Genomic DNA, 27812 nt, shown 5'->3' on the forward strand with positions numbered 1-27812 from the left:
CTTTTTCTCAGAACATTAAGGCTGCTTTGTAAAACAGGTTTGTAAAGTATATTTCATAGTATTACAAATAGCTTAAGACATAATGTGAAGGAAGAAGTGTTTATGTATATAAAATAATATAAACAATAAAACATGCATTTAAACTATATATATATATCTATATCTCAGAAGGTTAACAGCAATTGAATCCTGATGAGATTATTTGTGACTTTTCATCTTTCTACTTTTCTAATTTTCCCAATTTTCTATACATAGTCCCTCCCTTATCCAAGGTTTCACTTTCCATGGTTTCAGTTACCCACAGTCAACAGGGGTCCAAAAATATTAAATGGAAAATTCCAGAAATAAACAATTCACAAGTTTTAAATTGTGCGCTGTTCTGAGTAACATGATGAAACCTCATGCTGTCCCGTTATGCCCCACCCAGGCTATAAATTATCCCTTTGTCCAGCATATTCAAACTGTATACACTATCCATCCATTAGTCATTTACTAGCTGTCTCGGGCTATGACAGTGCTTATGTTCAAGTAACCCTTGTTTTACTTAACGATGGCACCAAAGTGCAAGAGCAGTGATGCTGGCAATTCGGATATGCCAAAGAGAAGCCATCAAATGCTTCCTTTAAATGAAAAGGTGAAAGTTCTCATCTTAATAAGGAAAGGAAAAAAATCGTAAGCTGAGGTTACTAAGATCTATGCTAAGAATGAATCTTGGGGCCAGCCTGATGGCACAGCGGTTAAGTGCCCACGTCCCACTTTGGCGGCCCGGGGTTCGCCAGTTTGGATCCCGGGTGCAGACATGGCAGTGCTTGGCAAGCCATGCTGTGGTAGGCGTCCCACATATAAAGTAGAGGAAGATGGGCACGGACGTTAGCTCAGGGCCAGTCTTCCTCAGCAAAAAGAGGAGGACTGGCAGTAGTTAGCTCAGGGCTAATCTTCCTCAAAAAAAAAATGAATGAATCTTCTATCTGTGAATATGTGAAGAAAGAAAAAGAAATTCATGCTGGTTTTGTTGTTGCACTTCAAATACGTACGTATAGGAAAAAACACAGCATATATAGGGTTTGGTGCTATCTGTGGTTCCATGCATCCACGGGGGCTCTTGGAACAAATGCCCCCAGGGGTAAGAGAGGACTACTGTACTGAGCAGTTGTATGAAAATGTACTTTAGAATGCGGGAAAAAGGGGCTACTTTTAGTAAGTAATCCGTTCTTTAGTCAGATCACACACGTTAAATGTTATGCCTCTAATCTGATCCTAAGCACTGTGAGGGCAGGAGTCATTGACACTGTTCTCTCCCCTGGCACGGTTCCTGGTTCTCTGTACACTGTAGGAAGCTAAGGGGATGCCTGACCACATGTGACAAGGCCTTTTCTGTTTCTTAGGAAGCCGCTTCATTTGGGGAAGATCTTGTTTCTCAATGACCTCTCCTGGGGGAGTAAAACCACCCCCCGATGCACTACTCACTGCAGGTCTGTGCTCCTGTCTGTACCACACAGGTGAGAATGTCACAAATGTTTCCACAGGAATCACACCTGATTCCCCCATGGGCCTGGCATGCTAACGTATACTTCAGTTCCCTCTCAGGTTCTCTCTAGCTAATACTTGTTAGGTTTGTTGTCTTACAAGTTCAGATTTCCAAGTCAAATGAGATTTTCTCAATGAAGGGCCTGCCGAGCAGAGTCCCTCCCATGGCTCACAGCTACAAGGACCCTCAGCTTTTTGGATTTGAGTCAATAAGAGTAACCCTGTTCCCCTTAAAGGATTAAATAAAGACAAGTTCAAGTTTAATCAGACCTCCTAAAGACCTACATTTAGATAGAACCTCTTAAACATAAATGCGATCTAGCAAATTCCACTTTGAAGGATAACAGGGGTGCATGAGGCGTGCGCAGAGCTTGTGGGGGGAGTGATGGACATCTCAGAGGGGGCGTGTCTGGACTGACATCAGCCTAAGTTAACCTAAAACCTCAGCAGAGATCAGCCTGCATTTCAAAAGGAACCAACAAATGGCTGAGCTGTACGTTTGTGCCTCACATACTTCTTTTGTATGTGTATTTTATTTCACAATAAAAAGCTTGAGGGAGGTGGGGACAAACAACGTTGCTATGTTCTGGGGCCAAAAAGCAAAGGGTAAGAATGAGTCCTGACAGAGAAAGACAAACACCGTATGATTCCACTCCTACGTGAAAGAGAAATAAACACATGGGTAAGGAGGACAGGTTAGTGGTTACGGGGGCGGGGGGTGTTAAAGGGGCCAAGGGCACATCCGTACGGTGACAGATAAGATAGACTATTGGTGGTGAGCACAATCTGGTCTATATGGAAACTGATATATAATAATGTACACCTGAGATTTACACAGTTATAAGCCAATATGACTTCAATAAGATAATTTACAAAAAAATAAAAAGAATTAGTCCTGATTCTAATTAGGGTGGGCCAGTTACCAACCACGTGACCACAGACAGATCATTCCAACTCTCTGGCCTGTTTCCTCATCTATAAGACAGAGCCAATAATAACGATGATGATGATGATGCTCACGTTGTGAGGGTTTCATGACTTAATGCATGGAAAGTACTTAATCAAGGGCCTGGGAAGCAGTGAACAGTGCCACCACATCGTCATCACCGTCAGGCTGTCTCCAGCATCATTTGCTGTAGCCCACCCCCTCCTCTGGACACACAGTGGAAGAAGCCCACTCTGTTTCTGAGCTTGCCGTCTACTTAGGCCCCTCCTCCTGCATCACGTGCCCACAGAACTTACCAGTGACATGCTGGGGCAACACAGCAGTGAATGCTATGTGACCCAAACCAGAAGGCCTCACCCTGGGATCACCTCAGTCGGAACTCTCCAACTCCTGCTACTGCTTCTTCCAACAAGCCCCTTCCCTCGACCGAGCCTGGCCCACTGTGGGGACGCACTGTCCACCACCGTGCCCCCGCACAGATGACAACATTACACTCACCTGTCCTTTCTTCGCTCCCCGAGGGCCGCAGGGTTGATGGCAATTCTGGGCAATGTGGAGGCTGAGGCCTGGGACTGGCTGCATGAGGACAGGGTGTCAATGTTCAGGGGTGACTGTGGAGGCGTGCTGCATTCGGAATGCGACAAGGAACCTGCCAAGAGAGGTGGAGGGTAATGCGGGCCACAGTCCTGCATCTCAGTTCTCCAGCACCTAAGACGAAGAGGGAGCTGCGATCCAGACCCCTGGCTCCCTGCCGTGGCCACACCACACAGCCTTGACTTCACAAGCTGGGCTTTGTGGTCTTTCTATCCCCTCACATCACCAGGCCTGAGGCTGGGCTCAACCAGTGTTTCCTGACTGGCTGAGATGACGAGGAACTTATAAGCTGTGCCCAGATACCCCATCATGAGGACAGAGTGACACAGGAGGCAGGGAGGGGGTCCTGAGAAGGTCTCACCTCTGTCAGAGCCCACAACAGACCGGGGATATCTTGGCGTTGATGGGATTTTAATGCGTTCTGCCTTGAACTGCAAGTTGCTTGAAGATCCTATGGTTCCATAAGGGGACAGAACTTTAGGCCTGTGATTAAACACCACCCCTCACTCCCTCACCACCACTTGGGTAGTCAGGAAAGACACTTGGTCATGACAAAATGCAAGGCGAGGCCCTACCATTTATCCCAGATGGGGCCTAAATGTGGAACAGTCAAGAAAAGTAGATATTTAATGCCCAGTGTCGAATAAACCGTGTAGGCCTAGTCTGTTCCAGAACAGGATCACACAAATCTCACTCCTAGGCCTGGAACAGGGACAGTAACCCAAGTGACAGAGGTGACTGCTCGCCTTCCCTCCACAATGCTGCAAGCAGCGCCACCAGTCTGTTTATGAGGTAACTGCTAGAATCTACCCTGGGTTGCATTTCCCATAAGCGAACAGCAATACTAAATCCCCAGAAAGACAGACAAGCTCAGGGACAGGGAGCATCTGGAACAACCACATGACCACTAGGGAAAGCAGAAAGGACATAGAAGAAGCCAAAGGAAATGGCTCTGAGTGCAGCACGGAGCTGACCTTGGCCCCAACAGGGGAGAGAGGCCTGTGAGGGCAGGCCACCAAGAGGTCTGGGCGTGAGGACCCAGGCAAAGATGAAAAAAGGCCAGCTCCCACCACAGCAAGGTTCTAGTGGTGCAGTTACCAAGGCGGGCGCTGGAGGGCAGTGAGTTGGACCCATGAGAGGCTCTCATCTCAGAGTAGTCGCTGCAGGCCCTGTGGCTGAGGTCCAGGCTCAGGCGGCCCTGGTGCTGGACACTGTGAGAGAATCAGACAGATGAGGGGTTTGGGAAGAAGACCAGGACCAGACGAGGCCACTAGGAAAAAACACAAGTGATGGGCCTGGGCCAAGGCCTCCCTGAGCTGGGAGAAGGGAGATCCAGGAGCCACTTGCTGTCAGCCGAGGACAGCGACTGTCCACAGGATGCTTGGAGACGGTATCTAAAAAGAGCTCTGGGGACTGGCTCTGTGGCAAGTGGTTAAGTTTGCACGCTCCGCTGCGGCAGCCCAGGGTTTGGATCCTGGGTGCGGACATGGCACCGCTTGTCAGGCCACGTTGAGGCGGCATCCCACATGCCACAACTAGAAGGAACTGCAACTAAGATATACAACTGTGTACGGGGTGGGGTTGGGGAGATAAAACAGAAAAAGAACAACAACAACAAAAAAGCTTGGCAACAGTTGTTAGCCCAGGTGCCAATCCTTAAAAAAAAAAAAAAAGATTGGCAACAGTTGTTAGCCCAGGTGCCAATCCTTAAAAAAAAGAAGAAGATTGGCAACAGTTGTTAGCCCAGGTGCCAATCTTAAAAAAATAAACAAAAAGAGCTCTGCATGCAGTAGAAAGGGCCACGCCAATGGAGAGATGGCACATCCACTTCAGCCCTGGGCTGGGATCAGGCTCTCTGTGAGGAAGGGCCTTCTGCAGGGAAAACAGAGGCTCTGAATCCTCGGTGGGTCCAGGGAAGTAGAGCCTCTCCTCAGGGGTGGGCAGAGAGAGGCTAGACAGGCACTGAGGCCCTTGGAGAAGGACCTGCGTGCCTCGCTCAGGTGAGCACGCCGAGGAAACCGGAGGGGAGAGAGCCCAGGCATCGCCATGCCAGGCTGGAGGCAGGCAGGCCCAGCGATGTCCTTCTCTAGCGCTGCAGGGAGACTACATCTCTGCCCTGGCTAACCCTACAGTGGTCTCCGCTGCACTCAGAACACAGTCCAACGTCTGCACACTGGCTGCAGTCCCACAGGATTCCTGCCCTATGCCCTGTGCTCTCCTCCTGACTCACCATACCTTTGCCAAACTCTCTCACTCTGTCCCAACAGCTCCCTGCACTGTTCCTAGGTGCCTGGGCCGCAGCACCCACAGCCCTTCTTCTTGGGGACTCCACCCCAGGTCTTGTACAGCTGGCCTCTTCACAGTCTTTTGGCCATGGCAGCATTCCCCCCACCATGGGGCCCTCCCCACCACCGAATCTCACTCTCCACCCTCTTCAAGTCACAGCCTAGCTTGTTGCCCTGTGTTACAATCTTCAGAGCTACCCAGTACCATCTGGTATCAATCACTATGTTCATTTTTTCTGTCTGCCTCCCACACTTGAACACAAATGTCACATGAAGAAGCTTGGCTACTTAGTTCTCCACTGTATCCCTTTGGAACTAAAACAGTCCATGGCAGGTAGTAGATGCTCAATAAAAACCTGTCAAATAATTGAATGAATGAATGAATGAATGAGTGAGTGACCTTGAACCAGTCCATTCACTTTTTAAGGCTCAATTTCCTCATCTGTAAAACAGAGACAATAGCAGTCCTTGGCTCCCAACTTTGCTGTGGTGATTCAATGAGATGATGTTTATGAAAGTCTGAGCACAGGGCCTGGCATGTGAGCACTCAAGCCTCAGCTGCCTTCACTATTACCTTTCTTTCAATACCCTTTCAAGCTCCATGTTGGGGAATAAAGAGCATCCTTAAAGTTCCCTGGGGTCCCAGCACTGCTCTAACCAGCCCCTTTCCAGTGAGGCAAGGAAGCTTCTCTGTCCATGAGCCTCTTCATGCACCAGTGGCTCTATGTCCAGGTGGGCTTGGATGGCTGGGGTGCAGGGAGGTGTGGGGTGACTTCACATACCTGGCATGCAAACCCTGGGGGCCGACCTCTCTGGGGACAGGCGGAGAGCTGCAAGGGCCAACCCTGTGGCTACGCACAGTGTAGATGGGGTTCCTCAGGATGGAGCTCACAGTGGTGCTCGGGGTCATGCTCCGGGGAACGGTGCCTAGAAATGGGCTGGGTGAGAACAATCGCCCCAAAGCACCAGCCAGCCCCGGACCTGTGCGAGCTACTGGCCTTGCTCCATCTGTAAAATGGGAGAACTCTCTTTAATGCTTCCTATTTCCCAGGCTGCTATGGGAAGAAAATACTCTGAAAAGCTAAGAGATGTCAGCGATACAAGATTAAACATCCCAGATGGGGCAGCAATTGCTAGTTCTTTGAACCTCTGGGCTGAGGACACACAGCTGCTCCTTGAAATGTCTGCCTCTACTCTCCCCGGGACTGGGCAGCCCTGTGAGCCCACACTGAGCCTCCTCCCCAGCCCTGCCCAACTGACTCACCCACAGATGCTCTGCTGGGGTAGGGTGGGGGGTTGCTGTGCCGGCTAGAGTGCCCTGGCGAGTAAGGGGACCACTCCTGGAGCTCTGGGGAGAGTTCGCCACTGGCTGGCATGCTCTTCTGCTCCTGCAAAACCAAGACGCGGTGGCTGGAAACAGGGAAATGTGCAGGCTTTTGCAAGTGATTTCTTCTCCTGTGCACTAGCTCCTCCCACTCGGACACACGAAGTGACGGTCAGGAGAAGTCATTGTTCATTCATGTTGACTTACAACACCTGGAAGGGAAGCCCTTCCTTCAAAAATACTCTGGAAGAAAATCGCAGAGAAAGAATCCATTCTTTCAAATACACAGAGATTACGTGTGTAGAAGGTGGAATGCACATATGCATTAAGCACACATAAGTAACAATGCCACACAACTTGCACAGCTGTGTAGAGCCCTTTGTCTGCAGAGAGCATGGATTTGTTCTCCAGCTCACAGCCATCTCTTCCTTCTGGAAACGACTACAGTACCCACAAAAACAAGCCAGCCTTTCCTGCTGCCGGCTAGCAGACTCATGTGTGCTATCCTGTCTCCCTAAACCCTTCAAAGCAGGTCATGTCACCTGGTTTTGTCCAAAATCTTCTTGTTGTATAAGCAAATCAAACACTATGCCCAAGAAAGGGTTCCTCTCTTAGCATGACAGACCCACCAACTGCACACCCCACGTTACTTTCCAATCTCCTGAGGGGGCTACTTCCCACTGGCCTCCCCTGCCACCCCTTTCCCTTGGGTAGGTGCCAAGAGCAAGGGCAGAGGAGCCAAGGTTGATGGTGAGCCTGGGGACCGTTCAGGGCCACTCTGGGGCCTTCTCAGGTCAACCACTCCTCACCCTGCCTCCACCTCCTACCCGGGTGCCGGTCTCTACCTCCAGAAACTGAGTGGGAATCACGACTGGAGCAAGCTTGGGCCGAAAACTGGGAGCAGACTTTGGCCGGCGGCGCTTCTGCCCCAGCTCGTCCATCTTCTGGGAGGTGAGGTCCTCGTCACAGGACTTCTTGGCAGGCAGGTAGGAGGAATCCCCATCCCCTTCAGGGTAGTAGCTGGAAGCAATGCGGACCCTGGCCTTGCGAGGGGGCGAGGCGTGCATGGGTTCCCCAGGGTCCACATCAACGGGTAGGGCACTCGGGGGGCTGGTGGATGGGGAGCTGCCCACCAGAGTGGCCTCTGACTCAGAACTGGTTTCCAGCCTGTGCTGGAACTTAATAGAGTCGCTCCTCCTGGGAGGTTTTGGGGGTGTCAGAGGCCCCACCCTCTTGGAGGGTTGGGGGGAGTGAGCAGGCCCAGGGCCTGAGAGCAGGTAGTCTATTTTCGGGGGTGTCTGGGGGCGTTTGAAAGTGTTAGGGTCAAAGATAGACTTTCTTTGCTTTGGCTTCTTGTAAACAGAGAGCTTCTCGGGCCCTGCTGTGGAGCTGAGCATGGCCTTAGGCCAGGTCCCACCACTGTTGGCATTCTCAGACTCTGCCTTACCCAGAGGGGCCTCAGTCACCCCACAAGGGCCTGCCTCATTCTCAAAGGGCAGTAGTAGCCGCCGGCTGCGCACGTCCACCAGCCCATAGCCAGGCTCCCCAGAGGTGTCTGAGCGGAAGGAGCTCAGGCTGCGCTCAGAGGTGCTGGGACAGGCCTGGGGGGAGACTGGGAAAGCTCCCCCAGGGAATGGCTTGTGCAGGAAGGAGCTGCTGCCTCCTGGGGGGCCCAACTCCTTCTTGTCCTCCAGCCTGTCTGCGTGGAAGATGTCCGTCTGCGTGGAGTTATTGTGTTGCATCAAGTTCCGTTTATTCTGAGCCTGGACCTCTGGGCCATGGGCTCGGAAACTCAACATCTTATCAGAGTCCTTGATGTTTTCAAAGATGTTCTGGCCACTCCACGAGGAGCTCTGAGGGAACACCTAAGTAGGGATCGCAGAGGAGTGAGAAAGAGATCAGGTGAGACCACAGGACCTGGAGCTGCCACTGAAAAATGTCCCTGGAGGTAGAGTGATGGTCAGGAATGCGCCACACCCCCTCCCCAAAAGACAGACAGACACGCACACACACATCCACGCATGTACACCTCTCCCTGACAGGTGAGGCTTTCTCATGAACGTGGCCACTGTGAATCCACAGAGAACCGTAAAGTTCTCTTGGCTCTAAGCCCTTTCTGAATCACCTGTACAGTGCCCTGCATATTTTTAAAAAGTTAAACGTAAAAGTAAAAAATTCATTATTACAAATACATGTCACATAGTACACTCACAGTGGATTATTATTCAGTGGTAAAAAGAAATAGCAATCAAGCCATGAAACGACATAGAGGAAACTTAAACACATTACTAAGTGGAAGAAGCCAATCTGAAAAGGATACAAACTGTATGATTCCAGCTATATGATGTTTTGGAAAAGGCAAAACTATGGAAACTGTAAAAAGATCAGTGGTTGCCAGGAGTTAGGAGAGGGAGGGATGAAAAGGTGAAGCCCAGAGGAATTTTAGGGTGGTGAAATTATTCTGTATGATAGTGTAATAATGGATATACGTCATCATACATGTGTTCAAACCCATAGAATGTACAACACCAAGAATGGATCCTCATGTAAACTATGGACTTCAGTTAACACTAATGTATTATTACTGGCTCATCAACTGCAGCGAACGTGCCCTGCTAATGAAGATATTAATGGAGGAAGCGGGGGACTACGAGAAGGCTCTGCTAGAGCCACCTTTCTATAAACCTAACACTGCTCCCAAAAAAGCATGTTAACCTTAAAGTGATTTTTAAAAACACCTCTTAGCGAATTTTTTCCAACATTCTATTATCTTCTCAACTATGTAGAAAAGTTGATAGAAAAGTACAATAAACCCATAAACCCACCATTTAGATTCTACAATATTTTGCCAAATTGTCTCTAACTATCTGCATTCCAGAACATCTGAAGGTTACAGATATTATGACAATTCACCCCTAACAACTTTAGCATATACTGCCCCCAAAATAAGGCCATTCTCCTATATAACCCCATACCATCATTATACTCAGGAAAATTAACAATTCCCTAAGGTCATCTAATTATCCACTCTAGATCCACATGCACCAACTGTGCCCAAAATATCCTTCCTAACTATTTTTCCTTTTTGTTTTAAACCAGGACCCTGTCAGGCCTCATGCATATCCTGCACTTTGTAAATAAGTACCCTTTTTCAAGGATCCCAGTGACGTGAAAAAGTAGCTCCAGTATATGGAGCTGAGGCTTCGCCAGCCCTAAGGACAGTGAGAGCAGAGCTAGGGTGGGGCGGGGGCCCTTACCTTCAGGAGGGACAGGGTCAGGGAGTCCTGGCAGCTACGCAGCAGAGATTCACACTCATTCAGAGATTTGTTGTCCAATGCAATGCCATTGATCTAGGGCCGAAGAGAGAGCCTATCAGGCCCACAGCCAGGATAGGAGCTTTGTCCACCTGCCAACCTGTGTTGGACAGTGGGCCTGGTTCTGTAAGGTACCCAAATCCGGAGTCGTCAAAGGAGAGAAAGCCTCTTCCCAGTAATGCCCATGGAGTCCAGTTAAGGGGCTTCTGGGGCAAATGAAACACACAGCCTCAAAATCACTCTAGAGGAAGATGTTTGTCTGTCTAGGACCAGAACACCAAGGGTCCCAGGGAACATCCCGGCCCTGCCACTTCCTGCTGTGTGATGCTGGACCACGGCTCAGAACTCCTTCATGCACTAAATGGAAGATAAACACCTACACCCCCAAAGGGCAGGAGGAGACTGAAACCAAGATCATGGTGTAAAAGGTCATGGATGTACCACGTGAGATGGAAGTATCATCAATGTTCACAGAGACTCTCCCTTATGCCTAAATCTCTGTCCACATCCCTCAGATGTGTTCCAATCTTTTTAAAAAGTGTATGTGCAATAGGTGAAAGGTTAGACTGGGATGAATCCACACCATGGAATACTACCCAGCAATGAGAAGGCACACACTATAGGTACACCTAACCATGTGACAGATCTCATGGCACGATGCTGAATGAGAAAAGCCATCTCAAAAGGTCACATACTTGGAATATAAACAAACACATGGACAAAGAAAACAGTTCAATGGTTACCAGGGGAAGGGGGGTCGGGGGTGGGCACAGGGGGTGAAGGGAAGCACTTATGTGGTGACAGACAAGAAATAATGTACAATGGAAATTTCACAATAAGGTAAATTATTACCGACTCAATAACAAAAAAAAGGTCACAGACTATTTGATTCTACTTAGATAATATTCTCCAACTGACAAAATGATAGAGCTGGAGAACAAATCAGTTGCCAGGGATTATGAGTAGGGGTACAGGGCTGTGGGCGTTAAAGGGGTACTACGAAGGAGATCTCTGTGGTGATGGCACAGTTCTGTATCTTGATTTTTTCTGGTTACCTAAAACGTGATAAAATGACACAGAACTATACACACACACACTATACCAATGTCTACTGCCGGTTTTGATGGTATAGTTATGTAAGATGTAAGCATTAGGGAAAACTGGGTGAAGGGTACATAGGACCTCCCTGTATTATCTTTGCAACTTTATTTATTATTATTTAACATTATAACTGAATTATAAGTATTTCTGTAATTATTTGAAAATCAAAGGGTAAAAAATATATATGCAGAGTGATTATCTTGGAGTGGTGGAATCATTTGGTTGTTTTTTTCTTTATAACTTTTCCACATCTTAAACTTTCTCATGATGGACACATATTGCTTTCAAACTCCAGCTCCCCTCAAAATCTGAAAAACATTGGCAAAGATGTGAAGCCAGGAGTGCCCCCACACACTGCAGGTGGGATTGAAGAGGCCACAATCTCTCTGGGGCACAATGGAAAGATCTTATCAAACGTTAAATGCTTATACCCACTGATCCAGCAATTTCCCCGTCCCAGGAATTCACCCACGGCACACTCCCGCGAGTCCCCATGGAAGGATGGAGCAGTGACTGTGCAGCACTACTGGTCAAGGCAAAGATACCCTGACTGTCCATCAGGGGGACTCACTCAACAGCTTGTATTGCTGCCACTAAGGAACATGGAGCTACCGAAATGACCTAGACAGATGCAAAGATGTGAATTGCAAGAACCTCAGGGTGCACTGTTAAAAACAAAAATTAGCAGCAGTGTATATTATGATCTCATCTAGGTATAAAAAAAGAATAGTGGGAGATATACATGTTTTGAACGTTTCTGGGAGAAAACACAATAAATCATTAAAAAGAGTAGCCGTCAGGGTGGGAACTGGTAGATGAGGAGTCTAGAATTGAAGGAAGAATTATTGTCACTGTGTGCCTTTTGCACAACTGGAATTCTGCATGTGTGCCGTGAACAAGTGTATGACATGTTCAATTTTAAAACAGTTAGAAGTATTAAACATGCATGCCTACAACTCAGCAATCTCACAGCATTTCAGGGGTTTGGTCCCCAAGGATGCCATCAGGTGTCCCCAGTGTGGCTATGCACACAGGTAAAGTTCATGGCAGGGCTGTTTGCAATTGCAGAAACTGAAAACAACTTATATGTCCATCAGTGGGGGCAGGATTCAAACTATAAATAATCAAACAACAGAACACCATGAGGTGGATAAAAACAATAAGGATCAACTTGGAAAGATATCCACAATGTAGGATGCAAATTGTAGAATATGATAGGATAATTCCATTATGGTATTTTACAAAGCAAACAAAACCCAGAAAACCTACATCTGTGTATACAGATTTGTATGAGCACTTATGGTCTGGCTGGGAGCACATGTTCCAAATGGGGGCAGTGATTATCTCTAGGAGCAGGATTAAAGGGAAAAGGGGGGCTACCACTTTCTATACATTTTTGTATTGCTTGAATATTTTACAGCAAACAAGTCTTACTTTGGTAATAAAAAAGAAATTTAAAAATAAATGGATATAATTTTTAGTAAAAAAGATTTTTAAAAAGTCATATAAAAATACCTATTTTTTTTAAACTGACTTAAATATACATTGATGTGTGGAATAAAGGCTGTAGAAAAATACATGAAAAATGTTAATAAAGCTTATCTATAGGTGGTAGTAACATGAAGGATTCTTATTTCCTTCCCATACTTGTTCTGTATTTCCTAATTTTTAACAGTAAACAGAAACATACCATCAGAAGAAAAAAATCAGGTTTAAATATTCACATTTAAAGAACAAGGTGAATATAAAAACTCCACTCATTATTTCTTGTTCAAACCTCCCAAACGTAATCCAGCTGTCTGCGGTGGCAGAAGGCCCCGGCTCTGTCCCCGAGACTTACTGCCACAATCCTGTCTCCCACAGCAAGGGACCCCTCCTTGGCAGCTGGGCTTCCAGGCACCACGGCGGCAGCATACACTCCATTCTCCAGGCTGATGCCGCTGTCTGCGAACCACAGTGGCCCTGGTTAATCCCTGCCCGGGTCACATTGCCCTCTGGTTGTCTCATCTCGTCTTTGTGAGATAAACTTATAAAGGGGTTGGCAGACTACGACCTGTCCATCTCAGCATCCCAGCCAGGTCACACCACCTAGGGGCTCAGCCACATACGGTCTGGTGAATCAAACACTCAGAGACAAGCAAGAGCCAGGACCCAGCTGGCCCCCTGCCAGGGAAGCACATGCACTGCATTTAAGCGGCAGCAACACCTCATCCCTGGTAATGAGGTGCTCCTGAAGACACATGCATCCTCTCTGCACAAGAAAGGGGTGCTCTGCCCACTCCCACGGGCCTGCTACCTTTCTGTCCACTCAGGTTGATGTGCAGCGGCGTGACCACCTTCCCTCCCAGGGACTTCCTCCGACGCACGACCATGTTGATGGCCCCCTCCCCATGGAGGAGAGCTTTGATGGCCTGCTTCTTGTCCTTGTTGATGAGGTCCACGTCGTTGATCCTCAGCAGCCAGTCATTGACCCTGGGGAGGGGCACAGCCAGCTCAGTGCTCATGCAGGCCTTGAGACCAGGGGGCAGACCCTGCCACTCCCATTTGGGGAGCTGAATGCCAGAAAGCAGGTGCCCCAGATACACAATCAGAAGGACTTCCTCTTCCAAGAGGGTCGAATGATTAAACTCTTGGATACTGAAGCCAGACTGCCTGGGTTCAAGTCCTGGCTCTATCACTTACTAGCTGTGTGACCTAGCCCCTCTGGGCCTCAGGGTCCTCATACGTAAAATGGGGGCAAAACAGCACCTACCTCACAGGACTGTAAAGATTAATGAACTAATTACATAAAGTGCTTAAACCAATGCTTAACAAATAGTAAGCACTATTTTATATCATTGCTATTTCAAGGAGCAAGCAAGCAATGCACATTCTACACTTTCATACACACCGCCTGAGCCCCTTCCTACCCAGAGAAGCAAAGGCAGCACCTGGCGACTGGAGAAAGACCAGACTCAGAGGCAACTGCGAGACAGAGAGTCCTTTAAGAACGACACTGGCAGTTGAGCCTGCGGGCCTCAGGCAGACTGGGAGTCCCTCGACCCTGGGCTACATTCGTTTAACTGCCATCGGCTCTCAGGTCCTTTGCATTGGGTTGGAGGGTCCCACCTTCCCTCTAGAACATGGGTCTCCTCAATTCTTACCGTAAGCGGCCGTCAGCAATGCTTCCTTTGTCTACTTTAGTGACAAATATGCCACAGTCCCCTGGCAAACAAGGCTCATTCACACCTTCTGCCATATCGAACCCCAGCGCCTTCAAGTCAATGTCCTCCTGTTAAGACAGCAGCAGCAGCACACTTTACAGAGCAGTGACGAGAAACATTTGGCCCTTAAACCCCAAGCCACTCACTCCAACATGGGGACTGCCCCTTCACAATGTCTGATGGGGCACTGGGTCCCCAGGATGAAGCCTATGAGTGATTGAAATCTGCCCCTTTCAGCGACGGCAGACACACGTCCCTGCCAGCATCACCCCTAGGAGCTCTGCTCTTCCCTCTGCCTTCCAGGCACTGGGCCAGTGTCCACTGCTGGAGAGGACAGAGGAGGCCAACCTGCTGCAACCCAGCAGGGACATGTGCAAGGAAAGGATGCATTCATGTCCTCCAAAAGTTGTACCTCCTGTATCTGGGAGGAAAAGTCGTACCTCCAAACTAGCAGCTGTGAAACTGGGGACACTGCAAGAGGGCCATCCTCCCCCTCCCCCACCCAAAGTCTTTGTGTCCAGAGAGCAGGGAAGAAAAGCCATGAGGGGAGCTCACCGTCTCTCTTTCAAACTCTACAACTTCCGTTTCCCACTCCATGGAGTCCGTGTCGATGGCCGAGTCATGGGAACTGTGGGCCATCAGCTGCCGGAACCGGGCCTCCTTTTCCAACTGCGACTCCATCTGCTCCCTGTGAAGAGAGAGCCATGGGGACAGCCCTCTGGGAGGCAAAACAGCCCACCCAAGACACAGCTCGGAAACAAGGCGGACCACTCATGGAAGCTGAGTGGGGCTCCTTTCCCCCTCATACTTCATGCCAGCTTCCCAATAAATCCAGAGGGGTCAGGTCAAGGCTTCTCGAACATCAATGGGTTTTCATAGTGGTTTTTAAACAAAGACTCAGAAATTCTTCCCAAATTTATCTAGAGGTTTAATGCAACGCCCATGGAAACACCAGCAAGACCTTGTAGATACAAACAAGACTAACCTAAAATTTCTAGAGAAAGGCAAAGGGATTAGAATGGTTAAAACAATTTTGAAAATGAATTAAGTAGGAGGAACCACTCAATTTTAAGACTTTTTTTTTTGAGGAGGAGGATTAGCCCTGAGCTAACTACTGCCAATATTCCTCTTTTTGCTGAGGAAGACTGGCCCTGAGCTAATATCCATGCCCATCTTACTCCACCTTATATGTGGGACACCTACCACAGCATGGCTTTTGCCAAGCGGTGCCACATCCGCACCTGGGATCCGAACCGGCAAACCCTGGGCCGCCGAGAAGCAGAACGTGTGAACTTAACCACTGTGCCACCGGGCCGGTCGCATTAAGACTTTTTATATAGCTACAGTAATCAAGACTGTGGAATTGCCGGGAAGACAGACACAGAGATCAATGGAAGAGAAGAAAGGATCCAGAAATAGCTCCACAAAGTATAAAAGGTGTAAAAGCAACTCAACAGAGGAGGACAGTCTTCAACCAATGATGCTGGAGACACTGGACATCAGGGCAACGGATCTCAACCTAAACACCAAACCTTACATAAAAATTAACTCAAAATGTATCATCAATTTAAATGTAAAAATATAAAACTTTTAGAAAGAAAATACTGGAGAAGATCTCTGAGATCCAGGGCTAGGCTAGCGGTTCTTAGACACAACACAACACATTAAAAATTAAAAATAAAAATCAATAGAAAATTTGAGGCGGGACCAAGATGGCGGAGTGAGAGGTCTTCTTTGTCTCTCCCCCGTCAAATCTACAACTAATTGGACATTCACCGATTAACAAAGGATATCCAGATAGCATCTCAAGACGTCTAAAAGTCTCATGCTACTACACATCGGAACGCGGACAGACTTCCCCCCCGGGAGGAGGTGGAAATAGGTGAAAGCTCTCCCACCCCCGACCCCCGACCCCCGGACAGCCTAGTTCCTGCAGGAGGCTCTCTTCCAACGGACTCCACCATAGCATCGCCAGACACCAAGGACAGGAGTGTGCACTCACCAGCGGAGCGACGGTGGAAACAGGTGACAACACCACTACCCAAGCCCCCCCGCGATCGCACCTAGGCCCAGGGGGAATTCCCCAGGGTCCTGCACCCACCGGCAGGGAAGGCTTCTGCTCGCCATTAGCAGAGAGGCGCCGCCCAGAAGCCAGAACAAAGAGAAGCTCCTGGCAGGCCCGGCACGGCATCAAACTGCAAGCTGCCACTGAGCTCACGGTCTCCGGCGCACGGCTCGGTACAGGGGGCACCCTGACTTCCTCTAGATGTGCTTGGGGACATGTTTGGTGCTCCAGCACCTGGCTCTGTGGCGCGGGGGAAGGCTTCAGGGTCCCGCGCTTCCCTGGCAGGGAAAGCCTCTGCTCGCCATTAGCAGGGAGGCCACGCCCAGAATCCAGGAATACGGGAGGCTCCCAGTGAGCGGATCCCCTGGGGCGGCTCCAGACTGCAAGCTGCCGCTGGGCTCACAGTCCCCGGTGCAGGGCTCAGTGCAGGGGGTGCCCGGACTTCCCGTAGACGTGCTTGGGGACACGGTTGGAGCTCCAGTGCCTGGCTCTGTGGCGCGGGGGAAGGCTCCGGGGTCCCACATCTCCCCGGCAGGGAAAGCCTCTGCTCGCCATCAGCAGAGAGGCCATGCCCAGAATCCAGGAAAAAGGAAAGCTCCTGGTGGGCGGATCCCCCGGGGCGGCTCCAGGCTGCAAGCTGCTGCTGGGCTCATGGTCTCCTGCACATGGGTCAGTACAGGGGGTGCCTGGACTTCCCGTGGACGCGCCTGGGGACTGGGTGGAGCTCCAACACCCGGCTCTGTGGCCCGGGGGGTTGCTCCAGGATCCCACACCCCCCCAGCAGGGAGGGCCTCTGCTTGCCATTGGCAGGGAGGCCCCACACAGCATTTAGAACCCCAGGAAGCTCCCTAGAGCAGAATTCCCCAGAAGGCAGCAGCTTACAAGCCACTGCCAGGCCTAAGGACTCTGGCCGTGTCCCAGACTAGGCAAGGGGCTCCCAGAGATCCCATGAGAGTAAAGTGGGGCAGAGTAGAGCTCCAGTGAAACGATTACGTAGCCCACGGGGGAACTCCAGGTTCTTACAGCAGCCTCAGTGAAAGCCTCTGCACAGCACTAGTGGAGAGGTCCTGACTGGCAATCACAAGGCAGGAAGGCCCTGAGGCGAAAGCAGCACAGCTAAGAGAGCTAATGACAGACTGCAGAAGATACCCATAGCTCTGCTGGGACTTACAGTGGACAAGTGTGATCTGGTGGGCTCTGTTAGGGACAAATCAGAGATTATAGGTGATCCTGCTCCTGGTTGATGGGAAAGCCCACAACACTGCTGCAGACCACAAGGAGGGAGCACGTCTAGGTGGGCTGCAGCAGTAGGCACCAGCAGCCTGAGGCCCCCTTGCGATTGCCCCCACAATTGACAAGGGACCCCACAGGACCACTGTGACTACGAGGAGGGGTCCAGACCCAGTCAGTAACAGCTGACAGGGGTCCTGGTTGGGGCAGTCTAAACAGCTGCCCCCCCACACACACCAGTCGCAACAAGTGGAAGCAGCGACTAAACTCTATCTCTATGCAGAGGCACAAACCCACACCATCAAGCAGTATGAAAGAATATATTAAATCTCCAGAACAGAAGGAAAATGATAAGCATCCAGAAAACAATCCCAAAGACAATGAAATCTACAACCTAAATGACGATGATTTCAAAACTGCCATTATGAAAACACTCAACGACCTAAAAGAGAATTCAGATAGACAACTCAACGAGTTCAGGAGCTATGTCACAAAAGAGCTTGACACCATAAAGAAGAACCAATTAGAAATACTGGAGATGAAGAACACAATGGAGGAGATTAAGAAAAATCTGGACTCTCTGAACAGTAGGGTCAATAATATGGAGGACAGAATTAGCAATTTGGAGGATAGGAATATAGAAATGCTGCAGGCAGAGGAGGAGAGAGAATTAAGACTAAAAAGAAATGAAGAAACTCTCCGAGAATTATCCGACTCAATTAGGAGATGCAACATAAGGATTATAGGTATACCAGAGGGAGAAGAGAAGGAGAAGGGGGCAGAAGGCCTGTTCAAAGAAATAATAGCTGGGAACTTTCCAAACTTGGGAAGAGAGATGGAACTTCATGTCACAGAAGCCAATAGATCTCCAAGCTTTATTAACGCAATAAGACCAACCCCAAGACATATAGTAGTGAAACTAGCAAAAGTCAATGACAAAGAGAAAATACTAAGGGCAGCCAGGCAGAAGAAAATAACTTACAAAGGAAACCCCATAAGGCTATCAGCAGATTTCTCAGGAGAGACCTTACAGTCTAGAAGAGATTGGAATGAAATATTCAAAACTCTGAAGGATAAAAACTTGCAGCCAAGAATACTCTACCCAGCAAAAATATCCTTCAAATACGATGGAGAAATAAAAACTTTCCCAGATAAACAAAAGTTAAGGGAGTTCATCACCACAAAACCTCCTCTTCAAGAATTGCTCAGGAAGAAACTCATTCCTGAAAAGTCAAAAAAAGGAAAGGGGTTACAAAATCCAGAACAAAGGAGATAAGCAGAAGGAATAATACAAAGTAACAGCTCTCCATCAGGACAAAATGCAAAAGAACCGGAAAGCAAGTGATAAAATTGCAACAGTAGGCCCCCACATTTCAATAATCACACTAAATGTGAATGGATTGAACTCTCCAATCAAAAGGCAGAGAGTGGCACAATGGATCAAACAACAAGATCCAACAATATGCTGCCTCCAGGAAACACACCTCAGCCCCAAAGACAAACACAGACTCAGAGTGAAGGGGTGGAAGACAATACTCCAAGCCAATAATGAACAAAAAGTAGACTTCAAAGCAAAACAGGTAACGAAAGACAAAGAGGGGCAGTACATAATGATAAAAGGGGTGCTCCACCAAGATGACATAACAGTCATAAATATATATGCACCTAACACAGGAGCACCAAAATTGGTGAAGAAACTCTTAACAAAACTAAAAGGAGACATCAACAGTAATAGAATAATAGTAGGGGACCTCAACACCCCATTAACACCAATGGACAGATCATCCAGACAGAAAATCAACAAGGAAATTATAGAATTAAATGAAAAATTAGACTAGATGGACCTAATAGATATATATAGGACACTTCATCCAAAAACAGCAGGTTACACATTCTTCTCAAGCACGCATGGAACATTCTCAAGGATAGACCATATCTTGGGAAACAAAGCAAGCATCAATAAGTTCAAGAGGGTTGAAATAATATCAAGCATCTTTTCTGATCACAATGCTATGAAACTAGAAATCAACTACAAGAATAAAGCTGGGAAAGGGCCAAAAATGTGGAGACTAAACAACATGCTACTGAACAAACAATGGATTATTGAAGAAATTAAAGAAGAAATCAAATATTACCAGGAGACAAACGAAAATGAAAACACACCGTACCAAATTATTTGAGACGCAGCAAAGGCAGTCCTAAGAGGAAAATTCATTGCAATACATGCTCACCTCAATGAGCAAGAAAAATCTTACATAAACAACCTCAAATGACACCTAACGGAATTAGAAAAAGAAGAACAAACAAAGCCCAAAGTCAGTAGAAGGAGGGAAATAAGAAGTAGAGCAGAAATAAATGATATTGAAACAAAAAAGACAGCAGAAAGGATCAATGAAACAAAGAGTTGGTTCTTCGAAAAAATTAACAAAATCGACAAACCCTTAGCCAGACTCACTAAGAAAAAAAGAGGGAAGACTCAAATAAATAAAATTAGAAACGAGAGAGGAGAAATCACAACAGATACTGAAGAAATACAAAGGATCATAAGAGAATACTATGAAAAACTATATGCCAACAAATTGAACAACCTAGAAGAAATGGATAAATTCCTAGACTCATACAACCTACCCAAACTGAATCAGGAAGAAATAGAGAATCTGAATAGACCAATCACAAGTAAAGAAATAGAAACAGTAATCAAAAACCTCCCCAAAAATAAGAGTCCAGGACCAGACGGCTTCTCTGGAGAATTCTACCAAACATTCAAAGAAGATTTAATACCTATCCTTCGCAAACTGTTCCAGAAAATAGAGGAAGCTGGAGCACTCCCTAATACATTCTATGAAGCCAACATCACCCTGATCCCCAAACCTGACAAGGACAACACAAAGAAGGAAAACTACAGGCCAATATCACTGATGAATATAGATGCAAAAATCCTCAACAAAATTTTGGCAAACTGAATACAGCAATATATCAAAAAGATTATACACCATGATCAAGTGGGATTTATACCAGGGACACAGGGATGGTTCAACATCCACAAGTCAATCAACATGATTCACTACATTAACAATATGAGAAACAAAAGCCACATGATCATCTCAATAGATGCAGAGAAAGCATTTGACAAGATCCAACATCCATTTATGATAAAAACCCTCAATAAAATAGGTATAGAAGGAAAGTACCTCAACATAATAAAGGCCATATATGACAAACCCACAGCCAACATCATACTCAATGGACAAAAACTGAAACACATCCCTCTCAGAACAGGAACAAGACAAGGGTGCCCACTTTCACCACTCCTATTCAACATAGTACTGGAGGTGTTGGCCAGAGCTATTAGGCAGGAAAACGAAATAAAAGGAATCCAAATAGGCAACGAAGAAGTAAAACTCTCGCTGTTTGCAGACGACATGATCTTATATATAGAAAACCCCAAAGAATCCATACAAAAACTATTAGAAACAATCAACAACTACAGCAAAGTTGCAGGGTATAAAATCAACATACATAAATCAGTAGCATTTCTATATGCTAACAATGAACTAACAGAAAAAGATCTCAAGAACTCAATCCCATTCACGACTGCAACAAAAAGAATAAAATACCTTGGGATAAATTTAACCAAGGAAGTGAAAGATCTATACAACGAAAACTACAGACCTTCTTGAAAGAAATCGACGACGACATAAAGAGATGGAAAGACATTCCATGTACATGGATTGGAAGAATAAACATAGTTAAAATGTCCATACTACCTAAAGCAATCTACAGATTCAACGCTATCCCAATCAGAATTCCAATGTCATTCTCTACAGAAATCGAACAAAGAATCCAAAAATTCATATGGGGCAACAAAAGACCCCGAATTGCTAAAGCAATCCTGAGAAAGAAGAACAAAGCTGGAGGCATCACAACCCCTGACTTCAAAACATACTACAAAGCCACACTAATCAAAACAGCATGGTACTGGTACAAAAACAGATCCACAGATCAATGGAACAGAATTGAAAGCCCAGAAATAAAACCACACATCTATGGACAGCTAATCTTTAACAAAGGAGCTGAGGGCCTACAATGGAGGAAAGAAAGTCTCTTCAACAAATGGTGCTGGGAAAACTGGACAGCCACATGTAAAAGAATGAAAATCAACCATTCCTTTTCACCATTTACTAAAATAAACTCAAAATGGATCAAAGACCTAAAGATTAGGCCTGAAACAATAAGTCTTCTAGCAGAGAATATCGGCAGCACACTCTTTGACATCAGCTTCAAAAGAATTTTTTCGGACACCATAACCCCTCACATGAGGCAAACAATAGAAAGAATAAACAAATGGGACTTCATCAGGCTAAAGAGCTTCTTCAAGGCAAGGGAAAACAGGATTGAAACAAAAAAAACAGCCCACTAATTGGGAAAAAATATTCAAAAGTTATTTATCCGACAAAGGGTTAATCTCTATAATATGCAAAGAACTCACCCAACTCAACAATAAAACATCAAATAACCCAATTACAAAATGGGCAGGGGACATGAACAGACATTTCTCCAAAGAAGATATACGGATGGCCAATAGACACATGAAAAGGTGCTCATCATCACTAATCATCAGGGAAATGCAAATCAAAACTACACTAAGATATCACCTTACACCTGTTAGAATAGCAAAAATATCCAAAACCAAGAGTGACAAATGTTGGAGAGGCTGTGGAGAAAAGGGAACCCTCATACACTGTTGGTTGGAATGCAAACTGGTGCAGCCACTATGGAAAACAGTATGGAGATTCCTCAAAAAGTTAAGAATAGAAACACTTTATGACCCAGCCATCCCACTACTCGGTATCTATCCTAAGAACCTGAAATCAGCAATTTCAGAATCTCTATGCACCCCCATCTTCATTGCAGCACTACTCACAATAGCCAAGTCATGGAACCAACCTAAGTGCCCAGCAACTGATGATTGGATAAAGAAGTTGTGGTATATATATATATATATATATATATATATACACACAATGGAATACTACTCAGCCATAACAAAGGACAAAGTTGTCCCATTCGCAACAACATGGATAGACCTTGAGAGTATTATGTTGAGTGAAATAAGCCAGACAGAGAAAGACGAACTTGGTATGACTCCACTTATAGGTGGTAGTTAACGTAGGGACAAAGAGAACTGATCGGTGGTTGTCAGGGGAAAGGGGGGTGGGGGGAGGGCACTAGGGGTGAAGTGGTGTACCTACAACATGACTAATAATGACGTACAACTGTAATTTCACAAGGATGTTAACTTTTATAACCTTAATAAAAAATAAATTAAAAAAATAAAAAAATAAAAAAATAAAAATCAATAAATTAGACAAACAAAATTAAAAACTTAAGCTCTCAGAAAGACCGAGTTAAGAGGGTGGAAAAAGACTCAGAAACCTTGTACTATCTGCAGTGACTTGCATATAAACCTTCTCCCTAAAACCTGGGCCCAGATGACCTTTCCAATTCATCAGTGCTGCCCTTGGGCTCCTGGCACACTCGTGACCTACTTTGCATCCTGCTCAAGTAGACACACTCCCAGGTCCGTGCCTGTGTCTGGGCTGTGCTCTCACTGGCCGGCTCTAGAATGCTACCCAGCCTCCGAGGCAGAGCTCCAAAGCCTCCTCCTGGGCCACAGCCCCCAGCCCCAGCCCACCCCTGTGCAGCCTGAAGCTCTGTGCCTAATGCTTGCTGTGCTCCTCTCCTCTCACCCACCAGAGCATGTGTGCTGCTTCTGCACACTGGGGGCTTCCTGGGCAGCAACACCAACTCCCTCATCAGCATCCAGCTGGTTGGAGAATTCAGCAGAGAGGAGGTGCAAATTCAAATATACTGAATGAACAAACAAATGGAACTCGACTTTCAAGTTCCAGGCAACTCCAGCTCAATTAAAATGCAAACCCTCCTCCCAAGCTCAAGACTCCAAGGGCCCGGGCTTTGCCTCAGTTTGATTCCATCACTTGCAAGACCCAAGGTGGGTCCCGGGAGAGAGTCCATCACTTTGCCTCTTAAACCCTGAGACCTTCCTTACAGCATTCAAGCCCCAGAGGTTCTGGGGTTCTATTTAATAAATGAAGCTATTTGTTTTATGTTAGGAGATGTTACTGAATGGGGAGGAAGGGGAAGCTATCATTCCCTTCTGAAAGGTGTTGCTCGAGTGTGCAAGGCTTGCAGACTCACGAGCCTCTCACTGACCCTTCACCACTCCAACAGCTTATGAAGTTTCAAGGATGGACAGGGAGCCACTATTTCTCAACTAGGGTCTGGTTCTGGACTGCAGAGATGGCTGTCTGGCTCTGCCAATTTCTCTTTTTAAACTTTGACCTTTGTATTTTCAATCCAATGCTTAGGACCACCAAATCTGAAATTACACCCCTGGGAGCAGGCCTGTAACCGACGGAGGTTGTCTGACACCCCAACCAGTCTCCTCCAAATGGACATCCAGATAACACAGGCTGAGAGGGCCGAGGGGTAGTCACAACTGCCTTCAAAACGCAGCATCAGTCTGCCATCACTTTGTTTACTGACACACTTGTCTCTCTGATGGACCTGCCTTTGGTCTGTCTCCTCCTGTGTGCTGTGAGCCCCACAGGGCAACTTGTTCAGCCGTTTCCCCGGTGCCTACCATGGGCCTGGCCCATACAGACCAGACACTCAGTAAATCCTTGTTGAGTTGGTGAATGAATGAGGGAGGAGGGAAAGAATGGGCAACACCTGCTTGCCTGTGCCCAAAGGGACCGCCTGAGAGCAGAACCTTCCTTCCCATGCGCTTTCGCACACGGTGCCTATCCACCTTCATGTGCTCAGCAAAGGGCTGCTGCCCCTTCTGTGCTGGTCTAAGAATTTCTTTTCGTTTTTTTGGTGAGGAAGATTCACCATGAGCTAACATCTGTTACCAATCTTCCTCTATTTTCTATGTGGGTCACAACTACAGTGTGGCCGCCGCCGAGGTCCATGCCCAGCATCCAAACCGGCAAACCCAGGCCACTGAAGCTGAATGCATCGAACTCTACCACTAGGCCACAGGGCCAGACCCAAGAATTTCTAATTAACTCTCAGCATGGAGGCAGCATTTGGACCCATTCTACTGAATGAGAAAGTCAGGCAGAGTGAAGGGACCGACAGCCAGGCCTGGACGTGGTACTGCCTTGCCCTGGGGGCAGGGGGGACCACTCCCAGGGCTCACCACAGGCAGGGGCCACCCGCACCCCCACCAGCGTACTTCAGCTCCTTCAGCTCCCGGCTGACATCATTCTTCTGTTTCCGAGTGTCATCCAGGCTGCGCAGGGCCTCAGCCAGCTCACTCACTGCCCGGTCCCGCTCCCGCCTCAGGTTGTCACAGAGGGTCCTGGCAGAGGCGGCAGAAGACAAGGTCACTGAGAGGGACAGGTGACAGAGGACTTACAGCCTGCAGTGGACAGTCCTGCAGCCCCAATTCCCAAACACCCCAGGTGCCTGCCTCATCCCCACATGCACAGAAGGAGTGCTTTAGAGTCTAGAGATGAGACCACCCAGGCCAACCCCACTGAGGGTCAGAGGGGACACTGAGGACCTGGGAGAAGAGACACCCCCACAGTTACCAGGCAAGAAGCATCGGCTTCCAAATGTCCAATGCTTGTCCCACTGCTTCACCCTCAATATGCCTAGGGTTAATGACCACCCTCCCACTCCCAGCCCACCTGGCAGGCCCCTGCGCATCCACCACATGCCTTGTAACTACCCACACATGGACCTTTCGAGGGCTATCGCCTATCCCACAACTAGACTGAGCCCCCACTCCAACAAGCATCATGCCTCATGCATCTCTGCAGCCCTGAGCTCTGTGCAGGTGCAAAGTGCAGGCTTGACAACTCTCTACTAAAGGATATGTGGCTTCTGGGACCCCAGGACCACTGCAGCCATTCAGAGAGGAGGTGGGGATAGGTGACCTGGCAGCAGCGGAGTCTGTGCTCTGTGTCACCTCTAGAATTGCATCCTGTCACTCGCTGGTCCCCGAGAGCTGGTCCCTACCTCTCCATGATCCCAAATCCCCCACCACCCTGAACCCTCATCTCCTGACCAGCCCAAGAGGACATCAGTCTTTCCTTCCAAAGGCCACAAGGAATCTTTCAGAAACTCTCAACGACCAAGTCCTTACTCACCACCACCACCACAGCCTCTCCTGGCTCCAGCCCAGCCAAGGATCAAGTCTATGCTCCTGGGCTTCCCTTTCGAAGCCTTTACAACCTGCCCTCCAGAACCCTGTCAGCCGCCTCTCCCATGACTCCCTAAATGCACGACCTGCTCCGGCCACTCCATGTCTGCGCCCTTCCCTGAGCACACCACACACCTTTCCTCATGATGTTCCCTCAGGCTGCAACTCCTGCCCCCTTTCTCCACCTGGAAAAATCCCACTCATGCTTAAGTTCTACCCTGAATACTATGCCTTTAGGGGAGACCTCCCTACCCATCCTCCCTAGTGCCATGCATGTCCCCATCACAGCTCTGACCCTGGCCCTGGAATTCACCATCCACGCATCCCCCTTCCCCACTGCCCTGCCCAATGAAGCTGCCTGCGGCCCCCACAGCACCAGCTCCTCACACACATCAACCTGCCTGGCAGCCTGGGAGGCTGTTTCTCTCCCAGGGTCTCCTTGCTAAAGGGATCTAAGGTTCTGGTACATAGTAGGCACCCAATGAATATTGGCTGACAGTATGCACATCTGATGTGTTGGTTTCATCACAAGCCCCTCAAGAAAAAAGCCTGCCCTTGTTGCACCTCATGGGCTCTCACGTGGGCACAGAGCATGCTTGGATATCCAGGTGCAGTGAATTGGGAAGAGACACAATGGAAAATTCTAACGCTATGAGACAAGGCTGGGGCATCACCTAGGGTGAGTTGGGAGGCACCTAGGTCACTCCCACCTTACCTGGACATGTAGCAATGATTCTGACCCTCCCCACAGACTCAGCGCTTCATGGAAAGACCTGAGCCAGAGCACCCCGTACCGGATGCTGTCCCGCTCTGCCACGATCTTGTCCCGTTCCTGGAAGGCCCAGTCCCGCCGGCACTTGGCCACGTCCGCCTCCTGGAGGGCTTCCTTCAGCTCCTGGCACAGAGCCTTGCACTGCTTTCGAAGGATTTCAGCCTCCTTGTTGGCTCTCCCAGCGTCCATTGTCACCGTGTCTTTGATCTGGTGGGGGTGAGGGGCACGCAGAAGGGGAGGTTTCTGGGCCTCCTGGGCTGGAAGTGCCCTCCCACCAGTGCAAGGGCCGGGGCTGAGCCCTTGGGAGTTGGGTGGAGGGAAACACTGGGATCCCAGCCAGAGCCCATCCCAGCAGACCCCTGCACTCCCCACCCCTACGACTACACGCCTCACGGCTATGCTCAGACTCCTGGTAACACCAGGCTAGGGTCCAGTCCAAACTCTAATTGTCCCACGGAGCCTGGGCCAGAATCCCAGCCATGGTGTCAGTGGCCCCGGCAGAATGTCTGCGCTGGAGTGCTTGTTGCAGGATCTGCCCTGCCAGTGAAGTGGTTGATATCTTACAGAGAGCCCACCATGTCTGTTGAAAGAGCTCTCGTGACAAAATGTAGTGAGGGGAGTCCAACTGCAGTGAAGGGTACAGACACTGCTCATGATAATTCCCAACCCTCTGTGTCGGCAATGCCGGTTTTTATAACCTGGCATACGGAGTATAAAAAAAAAAGTATTTTTTTTAAAGATTTTATTTTTTTCCTTTTGCTCCCCAAAGCATACATAGTTGTATATTTTTAGTTGTGGGTCCTTCTAGTTGTGGCCTGTGAAATGCTGCCTCAGCACAGCTTGATAAGCGGTGCCATGTCTGCGCCCAGGATCCAAACCGGTGAAACCCTGGGCCGCCGAAGCGGAACACACAAACTTAACCACTTGGCCGCGGGGCCAGCTCCAAGTTACTTTTAAATCTGAAAATACACCAGTATTTTTCTGGGGACATCCTGTGTATCTCAGTTCATCTAAAAAGCTGAAATCCGAAGCATTTGCACCTTGACAACTCCCCAAAGCACCACATGCTCCATTAAAATTTCAAGTCAAACTCTTAAAAGCACTCAGAAAGCTCCCTCTGTGCCTCTATACTCCTTAGAGAACACGGGGAAAACGACAAATGACATCGTGAGTGTCTACTGCAAGAGTCACTCCTACTCTAACTCAAAGGCTTTCTCA

At 48.0% G+C, this 27812-nt stretch overlaps 1 protein-coding gene across 4 annotated transcripts in view; it reads right to left on the reverse strand.

The window, feature by feature from the left end:
• The window catches only part of DLG5 (discs large MAGUK scaffold protein 5), a 128759-nt gene that overhangs the window by 22472 nt on the left and 78475 nt on the right, over positions 1-27812 (reverse strand). For 2 of the 4 annotated variants that reach the window (XR_011423411.1, XM_023645983.2), the window contains exons 8-20: positions 26617-26801; positions 24851-24976; positions 14850-14982; positions 14235-14362; positions 13388-13563; positions 12932-13035; positions 9934-10026; positions 7522-8541; positions 6617-6740; positions 6135-6279; positions 4166-4278; positions 3429-3518; positions 2972-3122 (exon numbers count right to left, since the gene is read on the reverse strand). Coding sequence is in view for 3 of the 4 variants with exons in the window: in XM_023645983.2 (XP_023501751.2) it covers positions 2972-3122; positions 3429-3518; positions 4166-4278; positions 6135-6279; positions 6617-6740; positions 7522-8541; positions 9934-10026; positions 12932-13035; positions 13388-13563; positions 14235-14362; positions 14850-14982; positions 24851-24976; positions 26617-26801 (2588 nt within the window). In the remaining variant the exon portion in view is untranslated. Of the gene's footprint in view, positions 1-2971; positions 3123-3428; positions 3519-4165; positions 4279-6134; positions 6361-6616; positions 6741-7521; positions 8542-9933; positions 10027-12931; positions 13036-13387; positions 13564-14234; positions 14363-14849; positions 14983-24850; positions 24977-26616; positions 26802-27812 lie in introns of all 4 variants that reach the window. The other 2 variants (XM_023645967.2, XM_070227867.1) reach the window with 1 other exon arrangement.

The sequence above is a fragment of the Equus caballus genome, chromosome 1, assembly GCF_041296265.1.
Source record: "Equus caballus isolate H_3958 breed thoroughbred chromosome 1, TB-T2T, whole genome shotgun sequence".
NCBI classification, from domain to species: Eukaryota; Metazoa; Chordata; class Mammalia; order Perissodactyla; family Equidae; genus Equus; species Equus caballus.